Raw genomic sequence first — 26,365 nt, forward strand, 5'->3', positions numbered from 1 at the left:
AAGCTATGAACAGTTAAAACTTAAACATTAAACATTCAGTTTTTAATATGCAGGAGAACAAACTATATTTTATCTCTGACAGAGGTTAACCAGTCCCTAGACTGGCTTCATCTTGCATGTTTTAATTTACCCATGTCTTGTTCCTTTATGTGTTTTTCTTCATTTGTCCCCATGCAACATTATCAGGGCAACAAGGAGGCTGGGTCTTGAAAACCAACAATACTAGCAGAGCCCCAGTTGCACAAGGTACATTAGTATCTCTTACAAAAAAAAGGAGATAACTAGATTCCCAGTCCTAGAGAGCTTGTAACAGCAAAAAGTCAACTTTCAAAGAGAACAATTGAGTCTGAAAAATTCACCAAGGCAGGTTAAATACTTAATACCATATAAGCTAACAATATCTCATGTACCGGGATAACCACCAGGTGACTCGTCTTCCCCAGTCAATTTAAATAAACAAAACTCCATGGGAATGGCAAGAATTCAGTGGCCCTACAAGTTTTCAGAGCCCCATTCTAGGAATCATTTTGTCATCTTAGTGTATACTGACTGTGAACTCCCAAAAAGCTGCTTATGGCTTTTCTTTCAGTTACTATCACTGTTATGAAAATGTGTTCATCTATAAAACCAGCCATAACTTATTCAACTTTGTGACTTGAACAGAGAGACAGAGAAGCACACCTTGAGCCGCTGACAAGTTTCTGCAACACTTGCCTGTATGTGGCTCAGTCATAATGACTTTGAATTGGAACACCAGCACCAAAAATTCACCTGTGGAAAAGGCTTTCTCCATCCCTTCTCCTCACTCTACTACATATCATAATCAAATACAATGACTGTGGTACATTATCACTGACCGGAGAGCTCCCTGAAGACATTTAACATGCCTAAGATGTTCACCACTCTTAAGGACTGTTCTGCTGAAAAAGTTATCAAAGTAATCACAAGTTAAGCACGTTTTACTTTCACATTTACTTGGTCTTCAAGTGTAAGAGAAATAATGAGAAATAAAATAGGACAGATGTACTACAGTAACCAAGTAGTGTAGAGGAGTTTCAGAAGTAGTATTGGAAGAACATTTTTTAATCAAGAAAGGGCTCCACCATCATTTTGTCTGTTAAACTGTTTTTTTGTTTTGTTTTGTTTTTTTTGAAATCTGGCTGAAAGGCAAAGTAATATGCTTGCATTTATGTCCAAATGTGTTCCTGTAACTGCTTTCAGAGACTGAGTCCAGACAGTCACTTACATGCATCAACAGTACCTGGAATTAACAGATTAGTTTGAACTGAATGAATCCAAGACACAAGACACTGCTGTCCCAGTTCAGGCAGCATATTTGCAGACTGTCAGTTCTACATTCTCTGTGAACAGCAATTCAACTTTTCATAGCATCTGTATTTTGTGCGTACTGCCTATTACAAATACTTTGCTTATTCTCTGGCAGCTTGCTAGAAAGATCTGAAAACTAGATGTTTTCTTTTATAGTTATGTAAGGTTTTAGTAACTACAACACCTTGTACTGAAAATTCAGAGCCTCTAGATGTTTCACTAAATTCAGAAATAGTCCTAAACACAGAAGATAATTTTAATTTATTTTTGCAAAGTAATACACAAAAATCTTTTATCCATAAAAACAAATTACTTTCTATGACATATTCCTCAGTTACAGACCATCCTAATCTGAAACCACAGTTTCCACAAAGGTTTGATGGCATGGAGAATGGTTACTTTTACTAGCAGTGGTGAAGAGAAACAGGCAGATAAAGAAACCACAAAGACTTTACAAGCAAGCATTCCTGAAGCCATTAAAAGAGTTAGTTGTGAATGAACAAGGTTTGGATCTAGCAAACAGTTTATCATTCTGATTCAGCTCCATCTCCTGCACCCTTAGAAAACAGAGAAAACCCACTGTCCTATCTCAGCCCACCTTATTTATTAGCTCAGCTTGATTAATTTAAATGTAGTTACATTTTTGTAATGCTAGGTTTATTCAGAGATGCTTATCAGCAACCCAGTTTCCCAGTTTAGCACTACTTCTTGCATGCCTTTCACAGTTAACAACTCTCCAGAACTACTCCAGACTTTCTGTCAAGCCAAATGCAGACAGCAGTTCTTCAGACCCTCAAACACAATTCCACAGAATCAAAACCACAAGTTTTTCAGCCAAATCCCTTAAATAAGGAGAAGCCTTTGTCATGTTATCACTAAGCAGCTGTTCAATTCACACAATTACAATAGCTAATTTCAGGCACAGAAAATCCTATGAAGTACTACTATCTTTAAAGCCTCAAAGAAGTTAAAGAGCTTAACTAGGAAACAGCATTGCACACACAAAAAAAAAAAAAAAAGGAAAAAAAACAACTCCACAACTCCATGCAGGAATTATTCTTGTAAGGAACTTACACTAGATAAAGTCTGAGTTAGATAATTACAGCGACACTAACGCTTTTACTAGAGCTGTAGCTGAGAAATCCTTTTTGACCAGACAGAACTGCGGCTAGTGTATGGGAACTGCTAAATCACAGCCTGAACCTCTGATGGATCACCTGAGGTGAGCAATGAGTCAGCCATGGAGCACAGGTGTAGGCAATTCACCTGTACTGCCGGAAGGGGTGGAGCCTGGCTGCACCTCTCCTAGACCCATTTAAGAGCTGACTGCCAGCGGGGAAGGGTCTCTTCTGGAGATCCCTCCTCTGGAGTTTTGCAGCGAACCTAGGACACAAGTAAGCTTTCTATCTATTCTCTTTTTGTTATTCTAACCTGCTTAGCTAAACTCTCTTGTTTATTTCATAACACCTTTATATTCATTGATTATACAGGCTACTCAGTTGCTATACCCAGCACTTCTACAAAAAAAAGCGCTAAAACTCAATCATAATTCTGAAGTAGAAGCTTCCTTGAAATGATCCAGCCTTCAAACACCATAAGTTTTTTTTTTTTGCAGTAGAAAGAGTGGCTAGGAATACTGGCAGTCCTATCCACCAAACCAGGATATAGCTTGATGTGCATATTAAGCAACACAATAAAAAAAGGTATTTTGAGTTTTAAGGCTACTTTAACTGACTGGTTCCCGATTTCAGTGTGGATGGGTCTTGCTGGTATAATGACAGGAGAAAGGCAGACCACGGACATTGCTTCCCTCCTCACAGCTTGAATGAATATTATCCTGTAGCCTCAGAAAGGGGCAAAAATGGCACAGTTTATATCTGATTTCTGTTTCACATTTCTTTTTTCAACTTCATTATGCCAAACAGATATTGGAAGAAACCCAAATCAATCGACACTTGAGCACATCAGTAGTTAAAAAGAGCTCAGTCATTTTTAAGATGCAAAATGCAGCACTTTGGCACAACTTTTTAGGTAGTTTGAAATTACTTTATTATCTATTCTGAGGGCATTCACAGGGACAACTTGGGTTTTAAAGTTATTTAACCAGTATACTTTTCTACTGTAAGAGTTACCAGCTAAGTTAACTGACCAGGTTATCCAAGTTCAAAAGCAAATACCACTCGTCAGTACACACCACCACCTTGTGGCCGGATGCCTGAAACTGCTGTAAATGAGAATTCAAATGCTTAAATATACTAAGAGCATCTGAATTGAAAGCCACTGAGAGATCCTCTGTGAGCTATGCTGCCATGCTGTGTGAGCTGCTCACAATGTTTTAAGAAACAATGAAGATGGAAAAGTATTCTATGTGCAAAGTGCTGTACAATTTCAGTTTCAAGGCTGCCTGCCCTTCTGATGTGTAAGTTATTTATTTCATGCCTGAAAAAAACAACCTCTACTTATGAAGTAAACAAGTTGCATAAATTTGGCTTTAGGACTTTACATGAATCAAGAATTCTACAGATCTTCCCTTTCTTACCTAGCGTGAAAAAAAAAAATTGAATCAAGAGAGCTGAACACACCTTCGTGAGTGTATTAAATCCTCTGATCTTGAATTCTGCCTCTAGCTCCTTAAGTAAAAAGGGATTTTAAAAATATGTCCTCGTTTACTTTAACCAAGGTGAAAACATCAAGCTACGCTACAGATGAAAAACTGAAACCACTGTCTGCTCCAGTAACCAAGCAAGACTGTAAAATATACAACAAAGTACTCTAAAAAGTTGGGAAAATAACAATGGACAGAAGAACAAAAGAGGGGAAAGCTAGAAAAGCTACATACAGACCAACAACAAAAAAATCAATACAAAACAATACTTTCCTGCGTAAGCCTAGGATGACTTACCTTTAGCTGAAAACACTTTACACGTTTATTATGCTGATATGCCAAGTAGGATAGTAAGCCTACAGGCAATCATGAATGTATTTGCTGAATGAATTTTCTCTGCCCTCTTCCACATGCTTAATGTTGCAAAGACTCACCAAAAGTTGTACCATCTTCACCCATAATGCACTTCATGGAGGTGATGATTTGCTCCACAACAGGAGGTGATAGTGATGTTGCATACACAGCACTGTGAGAGTGAGTCCTGAGGTAATCAATCAGCTCCTAGAAAAACGCAAGAAGCCATCAGACACAGCTTTTTCAGCATTCCAGAGGAATGCTTTAGCAACAGAGTAAGTTAGGCCATTATAACAAACCTCTTCCAGCATGTCCTGGAAAAGAACAGATAGCTCAGGGACTTATTTTACAGTATAAGTAATGAACAGTTGAGATGTGAGCAGCAGAGATGTGACTACCTATAATTATATCCCCAGGGCAAGAATATCCATTGATGAAAGATAAGTGACTATGATAGATCTGCTTAGCAACAACAACAGCATTAGGTTGCAAAGAGGTGTCTTGCACTACTCAAATTGCGTGCAAACCCTTATTTCAAGAGCATTTATTATAATCATAGGAGTATAAAACAAGTGAAATAGCGGGGAGCAGTATCCACAGTTGCTTATGTATCATGCTCAATATAATTGCTTCCCATAAAAGAAATCACCAAACAGAGCACAGGCTACAAAACACTACTTTCTCCCATTTACTATTGCAATATAAATAAAATCTCTTTAAGATTGCAAGAATCTAGGCTACCACTCCTGCACTTCCCAATTAAGTATACACTCTAGATTGGTTAGGGGGTAAAGACAGGTCATATGGGAACAAAAGACAAACATACCATTGATCCAGGTTGCTTGTTGTTTAGTTGAAACAAAACCCTTCATAATGATGAGACAACTCCAGTAAAATATCACAAAAACCAGTACAAACGCCAGGACAGATTCCATCATAAAACTGTTAAGATTGCCCCATCCACAGCACAAGCAGGGAATATATTATAAAGAGGCAGAATCATTCAATTTTATATTATTGTCTGCCTGGAGTCAGAGTTAAATTAAAGGAAGTTGTAAAAGGATTCTGAAATAACCCAAGGCAGGAGCATTTAAGGCCTCTTCTGAAGTAATTCCACAAACAGAGTACCTAAAAAGCAACCATGAAGGACTCCTGGCTGCTTCACCTTACACCAAGGGAGTTAATTCTGCTACCTTGGAAAAAGAATAAGATGGTGCTTTGTTCTGGTTAAGATGTCAGACTCATTTTATGCCAGTTGCAGTAAAATCTCAGAAAAGAACTTCTGCGAGTCCCATCCCCATTCGGACGGAGTGAAGTACATCACTATTTGCATCTAAACAACTATCATCCTGACAGGAAAACAGTAGAGTTTTACTCTGAATTAAAGGTTTACTATAAGTCTCATCTGTAATGTACATGCAAGGATATATGAAGGGACACATGTAACTGTCTACATCATCCCTGCCAAAAGGAGCAGTTTGACAAAGGCCAGTATGTTCTAGTAGTACCTTTCAATACAAAAGAATCAGCACCCATACACATGAAGAAGTCTTTTCAAAAGCAAACTTCTGACATCCATAAGAAATCATCTCCACTACGCTAAGCTAAGAAATGGATTTTTTTCAAATGAGCTGAAAAACCTCAAGCTTTTGGCATTCTTCCTTCTTCATTAAAAGTAATATTGAGAAATTCCTGCTTCCTGGCTCCTAACAGTTCCTAACATACTACACTCTTAACCAGACTTTCTGCAAAACTAAGCTCACCACTGACGACATGCAAACTACAGAATTATGAGGTATTTTATTAGATTAGGCTCAATGGCACTGAACAGACTTTCATTGTACTAGACAGCAAGTAAAATTATGAAACAAATGGACAATAAGGGCAATTTAAGAAACAAATCAACAGGGAAATGCTTAATAAAGAATTACAACACCAGCCTCAAACAGCCATAACATTTTCAGCTTTTTACCTTCTTGCCCCCGATGTATCCTCCAGCAGCTCCAAAGCTTTTGGTAAATGTTCCCATCATAACATCTACATCTTCAGGATTGAGTCCAAAATACTCCACTACACCCCGACCAGTAGGACCCAGTGCACCTATACTATGAGCCTCATCAAGGTACAGATAGGATTTATACTTCTTCTTAAGGGCAATCACTTCAGGCAAACGGACTATGGATCCCTCCATACTGTTGAGAAACAGAAATTAATTGTGAGTTGACTTAATGGTTGGGGTTCTCTCTGCAGAGCCAGACATCACTAAAATTTCTATTCTTTACTCTTATTAATTGTGACCACATAGAACTTTCTATATGCATTTTTCTTCTGCAGAGTTGAAAAACAAGTCCTCTTTGGACCTACTGCTCAGGTAACTATATACTACCTGTTTAACCTCTTTGGGATGCTGACATACTGAAAAAACAGTAGCAGTACCAATAAGAGGCAAAGGAATGTCATTGCTGATAATTTAATAAATTAATTATCCCTTTTCTACTTCCACTCTAACATCAGTATTTTGATCTGACATCCTACTTGCTTACTGTTTTTAGGGCTAAGAATTGTCTTGAACTGTTTTGTGCTGAAAGTCACATTGATGATTTTAATGCCAATTAGTAAAACCTACTACATACTCCCTACACACTTACAAAAAACCTTCACATTGCATAATTCCATTCACATCAGCATCATCCACTGAGCACAGTAAGAATGGAATAGACAAGCAATTTAAGACCTCAGCTCTGATATGAATATCAATTTAGATTAACTTCTAAAACCTGATCTAGACGTGGTGAGCACTGTGATAATACCAGGTGCACCTACCATACTAGCAACAAAAAGTTTAGGATGTGAAGCATACATACTTCAATTAAACCTCAGATAAGAGATCCATGAAATAACTGAAGTGATAATATTCAGTTTGATTTGACAAAGGAACCCAAACACTAAGCAGCTAGATCATATGCGGAGGGTCTTAGGAATATGAAGTATAGTTTGTACCTGTATATTCCTTCCACCAAGATAAGAATTTTTTTCCAGGGCCTCCGTGTACGAGGTTGCCCATGCACAATAGCATCTTTCAGCAGCTTCTCCAGGCTTCGCATATCTGCACCAGAAATTACTGTTAAATGGTACTGAAAAAGCTACTGGCTTGAGCTCTAACATGACAAAAGATAGCATCACTCCAAAAACACACAAATGGATTATGTATGGAAGAGAGACCACATATAAATCAGTAAGCATAGGCTTCATCTAGCTGCAGGCCTATAGATGAGATCAGGGGGACTGGGTGATTACACAAACTCTGATGCAGAACTTGACCATCCTAAATTAAAAGTACAAGCAGTAGCACAAGTTGCAAAGAAGGCCTAGGAGGGCAGAGGAAGAATGAATACGGAGTGGAGGAAGGCATACCATTGGTAGGAAAAGAGAAAGGAATGTAAGGGGCAACAGTGTCTTTAGGTATAGAAATAAGGAGCAAGCTCAAAGACAATCAGCCAAAGTAGAAGACTGACCAGTGAAGAACAAGGATTTTCTGTTTAAAAGACAAAGAGACAAAAGGTGTGGAACGGGAAACTACAAAAACAAACAGGGAGGAAAAAGGGAGAACGAGTGCAGGAAATAATGACAATGCTAAGCAATACCAGAAGCTAGATGGATGATGATGTTAGTAGACATGTAATCTGAACCTTATTAGGTTTGACTAAAAACACTTGACATAATCCAAGTACACCTAACAGTGTAACATAAACAAATGCATACATGTGAAATCAGTCCTGAAGATAAAAAATCGTGAGGAAGAAACAGAGATAGCAGCAATCCAGCCATAAAAACTAAAATGTTGAGCAAGAAACAAGCAAATAAAAGGGCACAAAGAACCTCATAAATCATGACAAGACAACCAGTAGACTAAAACCATTTTAGCAGCAAGTGGAGCTTATGAAGTAGAACTAGACTAGAAATTAGAGAATAAAACAGGTCTACTTAACAGTTACAAATAGTGATCAGAAAAAAGACAAAGATCAAATAAACAGTGGAATAATCCCTTTCTCCAATATCTCCCCCATGGAAAAAAGGATGAATTTAGTGCACTTATGGAAAATACTAGAGTAAATGCCTTCTGCTCTAATCCTTCAAGGAAGAGAAGGATTGCAAAATAAGTCTAACCTTAATAAAAGGGACAAACTACACAATGAAGTAGGGAAAAAATGAGAATTTCTAAAAATAATGAGTGAAGCCGTTCGTGCCTTGGAAAAAATGAGATTAATTAAAGCAGCATAGACCATAACAAGATAGTACTAAGGATACATGCAGTTTATTGCTTGCATTTTACCTTCTGATTCTAATCTGCTATTCCATTCTCTTTCATGGATCTCCAACATGTAGAAAGTTTCTAGAGTAACCCATAGGCTCACCATTGCTAGTTTGTACCCTATAATCCCACATCTGTTCTTCCTTATAATGCCAGAGCTTCTAAGTCCTTCTCACATAATAACCAGGACTATATTTCTGTGAGCGCTCCCTAAAATTCTGGAACATGGGACAATATTCAGAAATATGCCTATATAAACACAGAAGATAAGTGCAAAGTTTTTGTGATCTTGCCCAGCAACCAAAACGCACTGCGTTCAAGACTGATGAAGAATGGTGACAAAAAAAAAAAAAATAATGAAGTGTTACCAGTACTCTCTGTACTTCTTTAAGGAAAAGCACTCAAACAATAGAGAATAAGAAAGCAAGAAAAACTAAATAAACACAATAAACAATAAACAAAGAAACATAGTAAAGGGTTTACCACCCGGTAGGACAAGGAAAGAAAAAGAACTAGAGCCACCCAAACTTTGCTGTCACCACCAGAGATTTCAAAGGAAGAAGAGTCAACGTGATCTCAGAGAATGATAACATAAAAAGTGCATTACGAGTTATAAGTAACTGAAGAATGAAGGTAGTGACTTCATGAATTAGGAAGATAGTGTATCTGTCACTGAGACTAAGAAGAAGAAAGTCTTTTTTTTTAATTTGAAAAATAAAACGCCTCCTTTGGAGGAAGCTGAAACCAGCAAAAGGACAATTCTAAGTATCTGTTTTCAAAATACACACAAGTAGCAGTTAATCAATGCTTCATGTCCTGAAATCCCTTTTGTGCTACACTGTATGAGCACACAGTTGTCAAGTTTAGCCATGACATCTCTATTGTTAAAGTTCTCTAGATGTAGGACCATGCTAGCATCTCATCCTAAAGTTAAAAACTTTCCTATTGCCTCAAATCATAACCTAGACCTCTACAAGACTACGTTACTACGTGACACGGACTATTAGATGAGCTTGACAGTGCTGAGCTAACCAGGTAACAAGAAGCTACGTTAGAACACCACTGCCTGTAAACCTGCCAGAGAGCAATGTGTTGTTATTCACATGCAGAGATGCAAGTCAGCCCATCTTAATGATCTAAGCCCTACTATTTGAGACTGAATACATAAAACAATTTCCAACTCAAAATGACTGAATAGTAGCAGCAGTCAGCAGCAGACCTTTCAGGTAACCAGCAACTGATTTCTTATATGAAATGGGATTTCCAAGTATTAGAAAAGAGTTTCCATCTGATCTGAAGACGCAGCAGAAAGGCAATGTCCACCATTTGATACTTACTGTTGTGCTTAAAGATTCGAATAGCTGCTCCTGACAGTCTTGCCCCAAGTACTAGAGATGCATGGTTCAGTTCATCACTCAAAATTAGACAGCCCTGAATTAGAAGGGGAAGGGGAAAGATATTGAAAAAGTTAAGTTTCACAGCACGCAACACCTTTAAACTCTCAATTGCTCAGAGCTAATATAAGAACACAAAAAAACCCAAACAACCAAAGGAAAAAAATCCAACATAAATGCAGCTGGCTCAGGCAAGACTGGCTAAGAAATGATTTGCAGCCTTAATGTGGTAAATAAAGACACACAACTGCTGCTAGCTTAAATAATTACTTGTTTCACCACCCACTGAAGTCCTGCAGAATGACAGTTAATTCTTGGTGTCTCAAGAGCATCAAAATATCTTTAAGTCAATGAACCACCATTTACTATACTAACAAGTAGCCTGAGGAAGCAAGCCATAACATGCTAAGCTGTTCTTTCAAGATCTGGAGTGCTACTGGTCCATAGGATGCTGCTGCCCAAAGATTTTTGCAAAGCTAGCAATGTTTTCTGTGACTTAGTTTCCACAGAGAATATTTGCAGGTGCTGTCACGGAAGTAAAAAAAAATAGACAAGTAGGTTTTAGAAAACTGGACCCACAGTCTTTGTTAGATATGCTCTTACCAGTAACTTGAGCCATACCTTGCCTACTAAGGCTGGAATGTTCATAGAGTTGGTTGCAAATCCCATGCCATATGCCATTGCAGATTCCACACCTAGAAATCTGGCAACTAGCTTTTCCAGCTCTTCATGTTTGTCCAAGTTTCCTGCACATTAAACAGAAGAAATTCAGGGTTAAAAGCTTTCACTATTGCTGTATTCTACAGTAAACATCTTCATCAACCAGTACAGTCTTTACTCAAAACCCCAGACTGTAAACATTAACAAATCAACAGCTGTGCTGTATAAACTAAACCCAGAAGGCCAATTTATCTTCACTAAAACAATGATTTCTTTATTGCTTAGTCTAAAGTTCCAGAGTTGAAATAAGTAATGTTTAGAAGATTTGAGATCAAATTAAATACTTTGAAACAAACATTGAAGGAACGTCCTATCTTCCTCCAACTTACCCATCTCTTGCCTACTGCTGCACACCCCAGCTCCATACTGGGACAGAACTTTAGCTGCTGCCTGCTGGCAAGTCCCATTGTTCTGTGCAAATCCAAGGTAGTTATAAGAACCCATATTAATAACACCTTTTATCACTCTCCCCGTGTACCTGTGTTAAAAAAACATTAAAAATTAGGACACACAATATTGCAAAACTCAGCCAGAAGACTCTTCTTTGAGTTTCATAGAGTATGTACTGAAACATTAGTAAAAAGTCTATAAAATCAACAATTAAATTTTTTCAGCACTGATCAACCCCCCCATTATCAAACTCCAGCAACAAAAAACACATTCTCCTTCTCTCATAGTTGCAAACTAAAAATGGAAGTTCCTGCAACAGTTTATATAAAAAGGCAGGTATGCTATTATATCAAATATTACTTCAGGATTTTCAAACAGTTTGTTTTCAAAATTGTTCCTCCTCCATCTCAGAAACACACAATTTGCTGTCCAATTAGAAAATAAGATATCTAGATCAGTTAACTTGGCAGCCCCTCAAGCAGGATATCCTCTAACCATGGAAAGGAAACACATCTGGCACTGTTGTGCTGATGCTACGTGACAAGGAGATTAAAAAAGAAGTTTAGTGGAAAAAGAAGTTTTAATTATTTTCCCCTTGAAAGCCAAGAAAATATGACTAGTTTCACCAAATACTATGCTGCAAACCTCTTCATGTCAAGCCTCGTGCTATGTCATTTCCAATTTAAAAATAAAAACAAAAAAACAGAAGACAACAAAATACATCTGCCCTTAATTTTTGGTTGTGTTTCACAAATTTACAAGTGTCTGGACTGGTTCTAAGTGAGCACGAGAAGTCAGGCAATCCAAAGGACCTACTCCAGGTTCTGTGCATCACACACAAAACCGTACATCTTACCACTGGAATATAGATTTCATAGACTACATATGAAATCTTAATGCATGCAGAATCATCAGTAAGTGTTAATACCAAATACAGTCATGTTGGTGGCCAGACGTGGCTTAAAACAGCCAGTGTAAATCTCAAAATAAACATAATTCATCACTTCTTTAACCTCAAAGCCTTCAATGTGCTTTTAGAGACCCTACTTAGAAGTAGGTGGTGGAAGCCTTTTCTTCAATCTGACTCACGTGAATGTCCAGTTATAGTCATGGGAAACTCTCTCCATCACGTCCACTTTGGCCCCTGGCACACTGCAAATTGGACGGTTCCAGGTGTCTCGAATGCGCATGTAGAGGTTTCTGGTATAGAAATTTTCAAAGTCCTGATACAATGGGACAAAGTCCTGAAACACATCAATAATGAAAGGAAACAATACAATACAGCAAACTGGAAATAAAAGGAACAAGGTGTTTTCCGAATCAATGAATGTAATTTGTAAAATAAAGTAAAATAAATCAAGAAAATGCAGGAAAAAGTTGAGAACTCTTCATTCTTAAGTCCTGAAAAAAATTCCAACCAAAGTTTGTTAAACACAGTATTGTTACTTCACAAAGCATGTGCCAGTGTAACATCACATGGAAATGAGAAAGCACTGAGAAAGTTGAGGCACTCTATTATATTTTCTGTATGTTAGAAAAGCATATAATAAAGCAGCATTACTGTTATTACAGAGCTATTGTTAGAACTTATCACTTTTTTTATTCAGGAGCCAAACAATTAAACTTCATTATGGCACCTCTGTTCTCCACAGCTTATCATGACTGAAGTCCCACAGGATTTTTCTGTGCACGAGAGTTTCCTGAATTCCAGCTTCCCTTCCAACTTTTTTCAGGAAAACAGTTTGACGTTCTTGTGTGTCACCCAAAGTGTGAGAGCACGGACATCTGAGCACTCAAGAACGTGTTTTTCTGGCCTACTTAAAATGCTTGAAAGTCATGAGATTCCATCACTACTATTAAATTTAAAGGAAGTTTGACATTCAGCGATCATAACAATACAGAATTCATTTGCTAATGTTGCAAAAACAAGCCTTTGTAAAACACTACAAAAGGAAAATGTAGACTTATGACAAAGGTAAAGAGCCAGCATCACATTTCTTCCTGTTTTTCACAACATAACTGAAAATATGGAGAGAGGCATTTTTTAATTAGGTGGCAGGATAAGATAGAAGATCTGTCTGACCGAATACAAGTGCCTGGTATTTCTAACACGGAAGCAGAACTGGGAGCATTTATACCAGTTTCTTTAACAACAATTCACACAAATAAGTACTGAGAAGCTTCTACTTGCAGTGCTCAACTGAAAGAAGAGTACATTTTCCTTCCTTTACCTTCCCCATTTTATGGTTTCATAACAAGTTTCATAACTTTTAGATTAGAGTAAACAAACCATCTAGATTCACCTTTTACATCCTCCTGCCTGAAGATGCACAGGAAAGACAGCTTCTAGGTAAATGTTGCTGCATCTACTTTCCCTTCTGAATTGCTTGCACATAATGACACGCCAAGAAGGCACAAAGATACTCTTTTTCATCATTTCAATTATGGAAAAACGAGATTTAGCCAGTGATCTCCCCTTCACAGAATAAAGAAAAAGATAAAAGATCAGCTTTTACACCATCCAGTACTGATACGACAAGGGGAAATGGTTTTAAGCTAGAAGAGGGAAGATTTAGATTGATGTTAGGGGAAAATTATTTACTCAGAAGATGACAAGGCACCAGCACAGGCAGCCCAGAGAAGCTGTGGATGCCTCATCCTTGGAGGAGTTCGAGGCCAGGTTGGATGGGGCTCTGGTCTAGTTGGGGACGACCCTCCCCATGGCAGGAGTGTCAGAACTGGATGACCTTTAAGGTCCCTTCCAACCCAAGTCATTCTATGTCCTTCCTCAGCAAAGGAAGACAATGGGGATGAGATTTCAAAGAGTTACGATGCACTGAATTATTTCTTCCTTGTTCCTTTACTCAAGTATAGTTTGGCATTCACTTTTGCCATGTCTTCTCTGAAGGCCTTCCATCAAATTGGATTAATAAGGTGGAAAGTAAACAAATAATGTTATAATCATCTGGAAAATCATTAGTTTTCTGAAGAAGTAACACAACTTTAACCTTCCTCACCTTCAGTATCTCACTGTCCCAAAAAGATGGCAGGTTTCAGGCTTGAAGCACTTACAGATTTGACCCTTTTGCAGTGGAAAAAAACATCAACACATCCAAAAGCTTAATTCATATATGAAAAGTTACATAGCTACTTCACTCTAACAGAGTGGTGATAAGCACAACAGTACTTGGAGCAGTACACTAAGATCCCAATTCATGACTTAAGATTCCAAATAGTTAACTGGTAAGTGTTTGAAAGCTCTATTACAGCATCTTTCATAGGGGTGGATGAAGTGAGGAGGTAAAAAAAAAAAAAAAAAAAAAAAAAAAAAAAGCAGAAAAAAAACAAAACAAAAAAAAAAAAAACCACCAAAATTTAAGAGATTTGAACTTTAGTTACAACCTCAGATATTTTTAACCACTTCCAGCTTTTCTTAACCACTTTGCATAAGAATGTGACTTTGCAGTAGTTATTGAAGCACATTAACTATGTGACCCAGGAAGTCAACTGAAATTTTAGCCAAGGTTCTTGGCAAGGAATGGAGGCTGCAAATTAGTCATTGTTCTAACTCAAGCAGGTATGCCTGGGCTGATACAGTCCAATCTTACCTCATGTTTCTAATCAGATAAATCGTGTTTCATTTTGAAACAAGGTGACAAAGCAGGAAGACTAACAAGCTCAACTGGTGAGAGAAAGATAGGCACCCGCAACAGGTCGATATCACCAAGATATAATGCAAGTACAATCTTACAAGACAAGCAACATAACCTTTAAATTCTGAAGACGTTATTGTGAAGTTCTTTAAACCTTATGGATTATTGTGAGATAAATAAAAAAAGCGTGCTTCAAAAGTTAACAGAAATTCAAGGAACAAATTATGAGTAAAAGAACTCATGTCCAATACAGGAGACTAGCTTTACTTTTTAAGGAGTGCTAAGGAAGCATTAAAGACCTAGAACATTAATAGTGAAAGAACCCCAGATGCATAAACTTAAGGACTAGAGATCTTCCATAAGCCTGAAAAGTATAGCAATTTCAGTAAGGAATTGAAGCAAGGGAAGAATAAAGCTCTCCCTTGGGGTGCAGTGCCTTAGCACAGGCAACTCGTAAATCCAAGATTTCATCATATTGTTAATTAGTAATATAAGTGAAGGTCAAAATGAGAGCTTTGTAACCATTAGCTTGGAGCACAGTAACATGCAAACACAGCAATTATGTTGCTTTTAGAGCCAAGTTTTTACAGCATTACATCTAAGCTAACAGATGGTGCCGAGCACCAACATGGCTTACCTGCAATTCAACTAATGTATCCCTCCCCTAATAAAACAAAACTAACTCTGAATGGAAATCAGGCAGGCAAATGCAACAAACAGGCTTCTAAAAGGAAAAAAAAAAAAAAAATATGAAAAAGGCTGCTTCCATCTCACTGCTATGTGAGACAAGAAAAAGTCCAGCAGCAACTGTGGGCAATTTTTTATATTCTCGCAGGCCTACAATGAGCTTTGCAGATGCTAAGACAATACTGAGCAGAACTCTCCAGTTCACCACCACAAACGTACTTGTCCCCACAAATCCAACTGTAGAATGTTTGAAAGCTTCAGATACCAGAAATACTGTTGGCACAGGGAAGCTGTCAAGCACAGAGAGGTACATTAAAGAGTTAGCACTCCCATTCAGACAGTTTGCTTCCATGTACAGAATAGACAATGTAATTAGTAGGTAAATCAGATCAGGAGAAGTATAAAAGCAGTTTTCCTTTTACCTATGAAATGCTACAAGCATGGCTACTGAAAAAGTTACACCTGAGCATCAGGTTAAACTGAGTACACATACAGTGATTCCAGGGTAACTGGCAGTTTTTATCTTTCTACTCACCCATGCCTAAAACAGACCAGTGTTTCTGACAGGATATGCTACACATACCAGTTTCCAGGAAAAGCCCAGATGGATATATTTGAACTGATGCCAAAACACAATGACTACACCCTCCTGGTAATCCACACTAGCAAAGCCTTTACCTTTTTGTGTAGTGCTGGCAAATACTAGTTTTTTCTAGAATCGTTCATTGCTTTGTGCTGCTCTCTAATAAGTTGCAAGATATTTACCCACTGTCAGAGGCAGTCCCAACATACATGTATTAGAAATCCTACTCTTCCAGTTATCTTTGTCCAGTTCCATTTTCTAGTTCTGGTGCACACAATATGATGTAACAGTTTCAGCAAGAACTTATCTACTGAAATCAAGTGCTCTCCAAAACAAAAAAATCACAAGGCTTTTTTCTCCCCCTTTTTTTTTTTCTTTTTTCTTTTTTCTCCTAAAACCACATTCCAGACTGAAGCTTACTCAGTGCTGTTAACTTCAATCGTTTTCAGAAACACACCACGAGAAATATCCACATACTTCAATTCCATGACTTCAGGACGCATCATTCGGCCCTATATGGGACATTTCTTTGCAGAGTGTAATTTAGTTCTGCTCACACAGAACATCTTCATACTGCTAATCTACACAGTTATTTCCAATGCCTTTGCTCTGAGCTCTTCACCTACAAAGTGCTTTATAAACTATTTCAGAAAACTAAGGCTAATTGTTTTGCTTGATTGCTAAGAAAATTATAATCAATTTGAGATTCATGTAATAGAAATAGTACTCCACATAAAGAGGTCACTGAACCTAAATCTGCTAGAAACTACACCAGGGCTTCTCTGATATATTAATTTTAAAAAACAGGAGTTTTAAGCTTTCCCTGCACGCTGGTATCTATACCTCTTCACTAAAGGACAGTAGGGATGTCAGCCAGTTGCCTGAGAGATTCAAGTATGTGAAAATGACAAAATGTCTCAAACCAAGATATTGAGCACTTCCCTGTACCACAACAAAACCTGGCTCCCACACTGGGTACACTGCAACATCTTACCATCAATCCATTTGCAGACAAAAAAGCTCAAAGCATCAAAATGTGAGGTCAAGTTCTGGATCTAACATGATCACTTTTCTATTTGTCCAGAATCAGAAACAGCTGTTCCTAAGCACTAAAAACATGATTTAGGGAAGTACACTACACTGGCATTTCTTTCACTCCTGAACTTTTTTGAACAGGACTTCTTATTTTCCATCCATATGCAGTATAGACTAGCCTATCCATGACATGATACACAGCAAATTGAGCCTTCAGATAGAAGTGCTTCTCACTAGATCCAGCCACAGAAATCTTATGCACAAAACAAAAACACAGTACATGCAGCTCTTCCCTGAAAGCCAAGGTCAACACACAGGGAGTTTCAATTCATCTGTCTGGGAAACTTACTTGTTTAACAGAAGCCTTTCAGGAGAAGATGCAATGCTAGAATTAATTTAGAAAACAAAAAAATTAAGATTAAATTTATTTTTGAACTGGGATAATCAGTTGCTAACAAACTCTCTGCTTGTGTCACCTGTGACAGTCCTTATGGAGAACCCAATATCAATAACCTACCGCTACATCAGAACTGCTGCCTGAGGTCTTCCGTAACAGAAGTGAACGTACAGTTATCACCACTCTCAGAAAAAGGCTACTGTAAGCAGGCACCTTTCCCACTTGGTATGGGAACAAGCATTTCACAGAAATACAGTAGCCAATCTTTCAGTTACTTCTTTTTAATCCTCAAGTATCATGAGTACAAATATTTAAACTCCTAACATCTAGCACTGGTATATTTTTGCAGCTGTTTGCTCTTCTTTTCTGCATCAATTTCAAGGATATAAGTAGAAAAATTCAATGATGTCATATTCTCAAGTGATATAAACCAAAGTAGCTCAAATTAAACAATGCATCGAGTTACAAATGGAGATTTAGCTTGCAATATTCATTCAGATTTTGGATATTGAAAGGGAATAAAAGTTTTACTTCTAGATTCCAGAAGTTAGTTTTGGAAGTAGTATAAATTTAGCTTCCCCACTGTTAACAAACATGAAATATCTATTCCTCATTAAATCCCTGAAATAATATTTCTGTTTTGGAATTATGTGTCTTACCATGAGCCAGCTTAATTCTACCACAAGCTACTATAAGTATATGAAGAAGCTACCATGAAATCATTTTAGGCATCAGCACTGCATCTTATCTCATCTACCACAGCATGATACAAACTTTGTCTCATGCTGCCTCTAAAAGAAGTCGTCTTTTGTCTTTCCTCCTTCCACCCTCCTATCCTTAGTAATTTGTTTACATTCTTGAGCTGCTTCCCCCCACCCTCATTTTCTGCTAGCCAATTCCAACTGCTTGTGTGGCTGCCTAGAGAACCAGAAACCAGCAAGCGAAAAACAAACTGCCTTGAAGTATTGTAAGCTGGATCGGTGACCGAGAAAAACAGAACCCTGGTCAGCAAGAGTAAGCCAATCTACTTTGACTTTCGGAGGAAACCTCACTGGTATTCACACTATGCTAGGACAGCTCACACTGAGAGTTAGCAGAAATAGCTTACAAACTGCCAGTTTAAGTGGCAGCTCCTTAACAGTAACTTGAGTGGGGACTAAAAGCCTCTAAAAATTATTTAAAACAATTTAAGATTATCGGTATTACACTTACTGCTGGAGATGGCAAGACTTTTTAACTGCTAACAGAAACTTTCACTAAAAGGCTTTTAAAATTCTTTAAATGCTATCAGTGAGTCAGTGCCTCAAATTACTCACCAGCTAACCCAACACCGTTTTGAATCTCATGTTAATTCAAAATCATCCAATTTACACTCTGGCTCTTACTGCAAGCTTCTCTTTACAGATACTTGGGCTGGAGAGAATGTTTCCAAATCAAAACACAGACAGCAACCAGAACAGCATCAGAAAGCATACCACTGCTGTGAAACACCAGCTCGATCCTTCAAGAAGCATTTCTCTTGCTACTTGTGCTGGCATACGAGGCGTTTCTCTCTGAAGCACTTGTTTCTGCAGCCGAGGCATCACTCAGCACATTGACATAATTGTTGATGTAGTTTCCAGTAAAACAGACCATATAACTATGCCACCAAAAAATAACCCAAATAAAAAAAACATTGTTTTGTTTAACCATATCACAGTACCAGCATAACACACAGAGCATTTCAGATACAAGAACAGTAAAAAATTTTGAACAATATTGCTCTGCAAATAAATATTTAAACTAGAGGCCTCAGCCACACAATTTCCACATTGAAATTTCTCAGTCTTTACCTTTTGTTCTTCTCTTTCTATTGCATTTTGACACTTCTCAATCTTCCACTGCCGCATGAAATCTCGCAGATACCCGAAGAGTGTGAGAACACCGTAGCCTACATAGGTCAGCACAGCAACCAGCATTGGTGTTTCTTCAAAAGCTTCATTGAAAGGTCTTTTGTATAATCCTCCATTGTGCACGATGTGATCTATCTGAAGTAAAAATTTAAAGAGAGGCAGCTGTAAGGTACTCATTCAAGGAACATCAAACAGGCATTTCTGAGTAATCCCTCTGATCTTGTAACTGATTCTGCCCTCCCCTCGCCCAAATCCTAATTCTTCCAGCTAGGTTCAGTCATGACAAACACTGTTAGTCTCCATATACAAGGCTGGCATGAAAAAGCCTCCTCATCCACCAAGACTTTCAAATAACCGAATTCACAGAGCAGAGATTTTCAAGACCTACTAAAGAGGAAAAAAAAAAAAACAAACACCAAAAACCAACCCACAATAAAAATCCAACTAAACAAAACCCATAGAAATCCAGAAACAGAAATGAATAGTTCAATAAGATAAAGAATGCATTCTCAGGATTATGAGATCCAAAAGAACTGGACAATATTCAAACAAGATTCTGCTATGGAAGCCTACACTGCTGTAAGAAAACAAGTATCCTCTGTGTTTCTCCATAGCCTTAAGCCTAAAGATGCTGACATAACCACTGTACTCATCCATGTGGTGGACATGGCATCACAGACAAACAACTCATTGTATACACAGCCTCAACATTGCATATATGTCAGAACACAGAACAGAGCAAAGCTTTCTGCATCAAATCCCCACAGCACATCATCTTGTAACCTAAAAGCTATCTCCCGAAAAAAAGAATTTGACCAGTTGCATAATAGGTGTGCACCTCAATTATGGTTGATGTGTTGTATTGGTGACTGTTACAGAAAATATTTGAAATAACAAGGCAAGTGCTCACCCAAGGCAACACCACAGCTATAAGAATGTCACAGTCTACTTATTAGTATACAATTCTGTAACTTTCTCCAAACCTACTATGGAGGGTGTTGCCTGATGTGCAAGGGAGTGGCTGGATGACAAGAAGGAAACCAAGATAAGCTTCAATAAATTACTACATTAATAATAACAGCACACTGAAAGAAGAGCCGGGTCAATAATGATGTTTGAATTTCTGTAGACTGTTCTCAAATTTCAGTTTATAGGCAAATACAATAAGGAGTCTATTTTAAAACATTGTAACCAAAGAAACATCAACACTTCGGGAAAAGGATGGTCCTAAATACATCAAAGAATGATAACCATACCCAGCAGAACAGTACAGGTCATTTTTGCATGGCATCCATAGGATCATATGGGAAGGGAAGCCAGAGTTGAAGTAACTTATTTAACAGCTAACAAATCAATTAAAGCACACAAGCTTTCCATGCAATACTTTCTTTGGAAACCAGCATCTGTTCATTCCAGATGCTGTAGCAAGTCTGTATTTCAAGTGTGACACTATTATCTTAAGCTTAATTTTTTAGAAGCTTCATAAGATACCATCAAGCTATAGCTACGCATTCAATAACTGAGCACGAACTTCACACTGCCTTTCCCCCAATACCCATTTCTACCTATTTCCTTTGCCAACACACACCCAGGTGGTTGCAGAGCAATATAGAATTTCACAGTGTAGTGATTGTGGTTGTCAAGACTTGAGAACTCGTACATGCGTGGAAACAAAACAAAGATACTGTAGAAATGTATTTTAGCAGCTGCTCTTACGCCAGATATAAATAACAGAATTGCAGTGCTTTGAGGCAAGGTTTAATACTGAAGTAGTTTTAAAACATGCTGCCTACAGTGGCGGCTTAAGTTAGAAAATTTTGGACAAGTGTAGAAATCCCCCTAGGCTTACTACACTGCAGCTAAGATGAAGGCAACTTAAAAGTTTTATCAAGGCCAGAGTTTCACAGTATGTTTTCCTCACAAACAGTGCCAACCAAAGCGTCTCCCTTTGTCCCACTCACTCCCACTTTGAGCCATCTGCACCACCCTCTGGCTTGCACAATGAAAGCTAACCTGACTTTCAGCACAGCATCTCTCCAACAACATGGAACTGATGCAGGCTGCAAATACAGTGATCTGCAGAAAGTTATTTATTAGACTCTAACAATCTTCACAGCACCGCTCCACAAACTCATTTAAGAGATCTCAACAAACAAGAATGAACAGCTGCTGGGGAGGGGTAAAAGCAAACAACAATCAGCAGGCTCTGTAAGTCAAAGGAAAAAAAAACACAAGTGCCTTCTCTTCCCTAATACTCTCAAGACCTCTTAACTTTATTATTGTAGCTCCAATTCATGAAACCACAAAGTCTTACTGCATCATGCAGCAAAGCTCCCAAGTTACTACAATTTCAAAACTTGATGAATTACAGTTGAATTTGGTGTCCTCAAGCTGACAGCCTGGGCTCCGAATAGCAGCTACTCTGGAGATGTGTAACATCTACTACCTATAGCTGTCTGTAAGTAGTTGCTCATTTCTGGATGAGCAGACAGATGGCAGTGACAGCTCAAATGGCTTAGCACCTAATAAATGGAGATCACATCAAAGCTTCTAATGCCTTTCTCAGGAAGAGACAAAAGGTTACAAACTAACAGTTGAGGTTAATCACCAATAGCTACTGATGAATAAATAAATAAATCAGTTCTAATCAGAAACAGTATGTAACACTTTTTCTCTTTTAGAGATGCCCCTGCTTGTGAAAAATGCTAAAATTAAGGTTGCCTTGCATTGTCAAAAATAACATTTCATTAAGAAAGACTCTTTAAGTAATATAAGCATAGATTCAAGACAAATTAATTTCACCTCCTGGTATTATTCTACCACTATGCTCATACAGAGAAGAAGGACAGCCTGACAAAACAGTGTTTGAAGAAAAAGCAAAAGTGCGTCACCGAATTCCTCCAGGCAGAAAAAATGGCACCCACTGACATTCATCAAGACTTGCTGAATGTTTATGGAGACCAAACAGTGGATGTGAGCACACTGAGGCACTGGGTGATGTGTTTCAGCAGTGGCAACAGGAGGTCATCCTCCGCTGGTACAGATTTTGATGAGTGCAGGCTGTTGTTCACAGCTGGTAAAAATGCAGCAAATAGCTGATGGTAGTGACTATGTTAAAAAAACCAACAAAAACACAGCATCTTGTAGCTGAGAATTTGCTCTATCAAGTAGTGTTATAGTGTTCTTTGTAACTGTTGTGATTCCCGTGGAAATAAATAGGAGTCATTAGTTTTGGAGTGACCTACATACAATTCCTACAGTTATCATGATAGTGTCTCTGGTACAGAGGATGGGATTATGGATGTACACACACACTGTAAGCATGCCTCAGCTTACATTCTTACCTAAGTGCTGTGCAAAGTTGTGCTTTAAAGAACACTCTGTCCTACAGATAGCATCAGTTCTTGCAGTGCCTTAAGCTCAGGGACCACCAGAACCAGACTCCAGCTCCACAGAGAAAAGGTCTTGCTTCTTGTCTCACTTTAGGCAAATTCTTCAATGACAAGTACAAAACAAATTCTCACGTAACATTCTTACATTGGTAGCTCTTAGCACGATTACAGGCCACCTGACATCAGGGACAGAGCAGTGTCTTCTACACAGACACAGTTCTCATTTAAGTCACCCCACTAAACATAAATTCACAACTAGATATGTAGCTAATTGCATGCTTCACCAGCAGAGACCTCTGCTGTCTTATTAGGAGCACAGATAATTCCATCAGAGTTATCAAAGGGAAAAATGCAACTGATAAAAGTCATTAACAGTAAACTTGCTTTTACTTGCACCTTCACAACTGCCCTTTTTCTAAGTTTGAACAGGTCTTCACAGAAGGACCTCCATGTGTCATCCTATCATGGATTTACAAAGGGGAGAAAAAGAATCAAGCAAACAGATAGACTGCATTATTAAGTTCCCACTGCAAGCAGCCAAAACAGGACATATCAAGCTAGCATTATTCTTAACCTATCTGTTAATGAAAAGCTTATTTCTCAAGGTCAGTCAGAGAAAGGGCTTTCAGGGCATGTACTACACCTATGTCAGCAGCCAGTTAGGCTAAGAGCTCCCTCTCATCAAAGTCAGCATGGCAGAAACAGGTGGATGCAGAGGAGCATGCAAAAGCCAAATTCCAGCTGCAGGGCAGGACGACAGCACATAAACTTCCATTACAGAAGTTTTGCAAGAAGACAAAAGCCATGTGTAAGCACAGGAACATGCATAGACACCAGTGCAGACAGTACAGACAGGATTTAATCAATGAATCTTTTAAAGTTGTTTATTAAAAACATTTGCCATGGTAAATACCCTGCACAAGTGGCATACACTTCAGGCAGAGATGCTACAGAAGCACAGCACATGCAACACAGTTAACAGTGAACACCATAAGCACTTATGCTGCTATCCTAGGAAAACCACAACACTCCGTATTAAAAAAAACTGCTAAACTGCTCTGCTTCTTGCTGAAAGGAAAAACAAAAGCCAGATGAGCCCAGTGATTTTATGTAAATGCCTTAAAAGTTGCTGGAAGACAACTTTGCAAAATTCCTATTAAAATGTAGCAGTTTCTGATGACATGTACCACAGATACTGCAGACATTCCACTAGGAGTCATACAGCTTCTGGTTTTAGATGTATAATACTACTACTTCCCAATGTTGCTTGCTTTTTTTTTTGTCAAAGATTCCTGTCAGCTACAGGGAATACATGGAAAGACAGGGCATGTACCTCAAAAGCAGTCACATTTGTTATATGGAATCAAGAGAATCAGAATGAAAGAAACTACAGCACTAAATGGTAATTTCCCAGAGGCAGCCTCACCTGAGCTATTACTTATTCTGTGTTAACTCCTCCCTGTCACCTCCAGACTTTCTTCTTGTGCTGCTTTGTTCTTAGCCTTCACATCTCAACTGCTGCAATGGTAAAAACACTGAGATTCACTACCAAAATTGGAAGGCACTGGTTTGAGTCACATTTTAATCTTTCAGGAGAAAGAAAAAAAAAATATCATTGGAGGTACTTTTTTTTTTTTTTTTTTTTTTTAACACAACAAACTTTATCACTGGGGTGTATTGCCACTTAAGTATTTCTTCTTGTTGGTGCAGATTATCAAACACTTGAATCTGCAAATATTATTTCCCAACAAATTTGACACTCCTTTGATAACTAGGATGCCTTTGCCATATCCACGCAAGAAGTATAAATCCCTCACACACGTTCACAGTTTAAATGTATACCTCCTTTTTTAAATGAGTGATACAATCAAAGCTATTTTTGCCTGTGATTAGTACTGACCTACATGTATACAACTGACCATTAGAACTCTCCTGAGAATACACTTTTTCCTGATAGTTTATCTTGTTACCTCAGATCTACTACGTTATCTAATATGTTCAATCAGTCCAACATACACAGCATTTTGATAAAACATGCCTTACATACATTCAGTTATTAAGTGTGCAATGAAGAATTTCAAAGACAGAACAAGTCAGTGGATCACTAACAGACCAAGCCACAGGCTCTCAGGTTTTTACAAACACTAAAACCCACCACTTCCTACATATTTCAGCTCCTGCCTCTTCAGCTATAAGCAGCCAGCAAGGCTGCACTTCTCAAGGTAGAACAGCTCTTTCTCGAGGAATGATGTTTTAATGAAGGCTGGGAGTTTTGCCCCCAGCTTCAGCATGGCTCCCAATTTGTGCTCCTAGAGAAACTGAGGTCAATAGAAAAAAGTCAAAATAAAGCTTTGGTTTTCTGGTCAAGAGTATGAAAGTATGATGTTTACTTAAGAAAAACAGCTTTTGCTATACATTTAAGACAGGAAAACAACTTGCTTCAAAATGATCCCACTCACGTAGTTGCTTTAACAAAAAGTGATTTTGCATATAGTTATAAAATGTTATTGGAGCATTTAAGGAACAAAGTAGCTTAATTTAAAATGGTAGTTTCAACGTTATTTCAATTTGATTCAAACTGGTCTCAGTAACACACACACAGACTTAAGAGAAGCCAGTCACATTAATTGTGGGTTTGTTCTTATATTGTGGGCTTGTTCTTTTGCTAGTATGGACAAAGAAATTTTCAGACAAGTCTGACACTGATGTTACAGTCACTAATTTAATATGATGGCTACTAATACTCATTAGCTAGAAAGATGTGTTTAGCTATTCCTTCCACAAAGGCTTACAGACTTTAATAATTATATTTGTTATTAGGAAAGTATCCTCATTGCACAGATAGGGTTTTTCAGAAATAGTTCTGTGAGTTAAAACATCTGAAGGAGATCACAGTCTTTTCTAGGTCAGCCAATTTTCTACTCCGTTCAGTTCTGTGTTACTGATGCAACATATTATCAAAAAGCCGAGCTAGAAACAGAACGCAATAAATTTCTTTGTGCCTGACACAAGCCTCAGAATACATGCTAAAAACCCTAACATCTACATTTTTATCAGGGTTCAAGGATGAAACACTCATGTCTAACCCAGGGCACATTCCTAAAGTCCAGGAGTTTATCTGTGCAATCATGGACTAGTTCCAGTCAGAAGAAACCTCCAGTGGCCATCATGTCCACCCCCAGCTCAGAGGAGGTCTGAGCACAGCAGGGTCTTGAGGGCCACATTCGGCCTAGACTTGAACACCTCCAAGGACAGACTACAGCCTCTTGGGGAACTCCTTCCAGGATTTTACTGTTCTCATGAAAAAAAACCAACATCCTTAATATCTAGTCAGTGTTTCTCATTCTTCCAAATAACATATTGCTTCTCATCCTATTGCCACACAGTTTCAAAAGCCTGGAACCATCTTCTCTGCAACTTCCAACCAACCAGATGGACCTTTTCCTTAGGCTAAGAAATGTAGTTCTCAGTCTCTCCTCATACCTCGTATGCTTCAGTTTCCTCAGCCTCTTGTTGCCCTCCAATAGTTTCATAGACCGATGAGGATGCGTGACTATCTTAATGGGAAGCTCAGTACCGGGCACAGTGCTCCATGTGTTCTCACTTCCTCGTGAGTATGTTC

The 26,365-nt window shown here is 38.2% G+C and overlaps 1 protein-coding gene across 1 annotated transcript in view; it reads right to left on the reverse strand.

Moving 5' to 3' along the window:
• The window catches only part of SPTLC2 (serine palmitoyltransferase long chain base subunit 2), a 60,973-nt gene that overhangs the window by 30,113 nt on the left and 4,495 nt on the right, over window positions 1-26,365 (reverse strand). The window contains exons 2-9 of the mRNA XM_052695559.1: window positions 19,292-19,486; window positions 12,194-12,348; window positions 11,044-11,192; window positions 10,616-10,740; window positions 9,938-10,031; window positions 7,289-7,394; window positions 6,261-6,480; window positions 4,369-4,495 (exon numbers count right to left, since the gene is read on the reverse strand). Coding sequence (XP_052551519.1) covers window positions 4,369-4,495; window positions 6,261-6,480; window positions 7,289-7,394; window positions 9,938-10,031; window positions 10,616-10,740; window positions 11,044-11,192; window positions 12,194-12,348; window positions 19,292-19,486 — 1,171 coding nt within the window. The remainder of the gene's footprint in view (window positions 1-4,368; window positions 4,496-6,260; window positions 6,481-7,288; window positions 7,395-9,937; window positions 10,032-10,615; window positions 10,741-11,043; window positions 11,193-12,193; window positions 12,349-19,291; window positions 19,487-26,365) is intronic.

The sequence above is a fragment of the Tympanuchus pallidicinctus genome, unplaced genomic scaffold, assembly GCF_026119805.1.
Source record: "Tympanuchus pallidicinctus isolate F22 unplaced genomic scaffold, pur_lepc_1.0 scaffold3, whole genome shotgun sequence".
Lineage (NCBI taxonomy): Eukaryota > Metazoa > Chordata > Aves > Galliformes > Phasianidae > Tympanuchus > Tympanuchus pallidicinctus.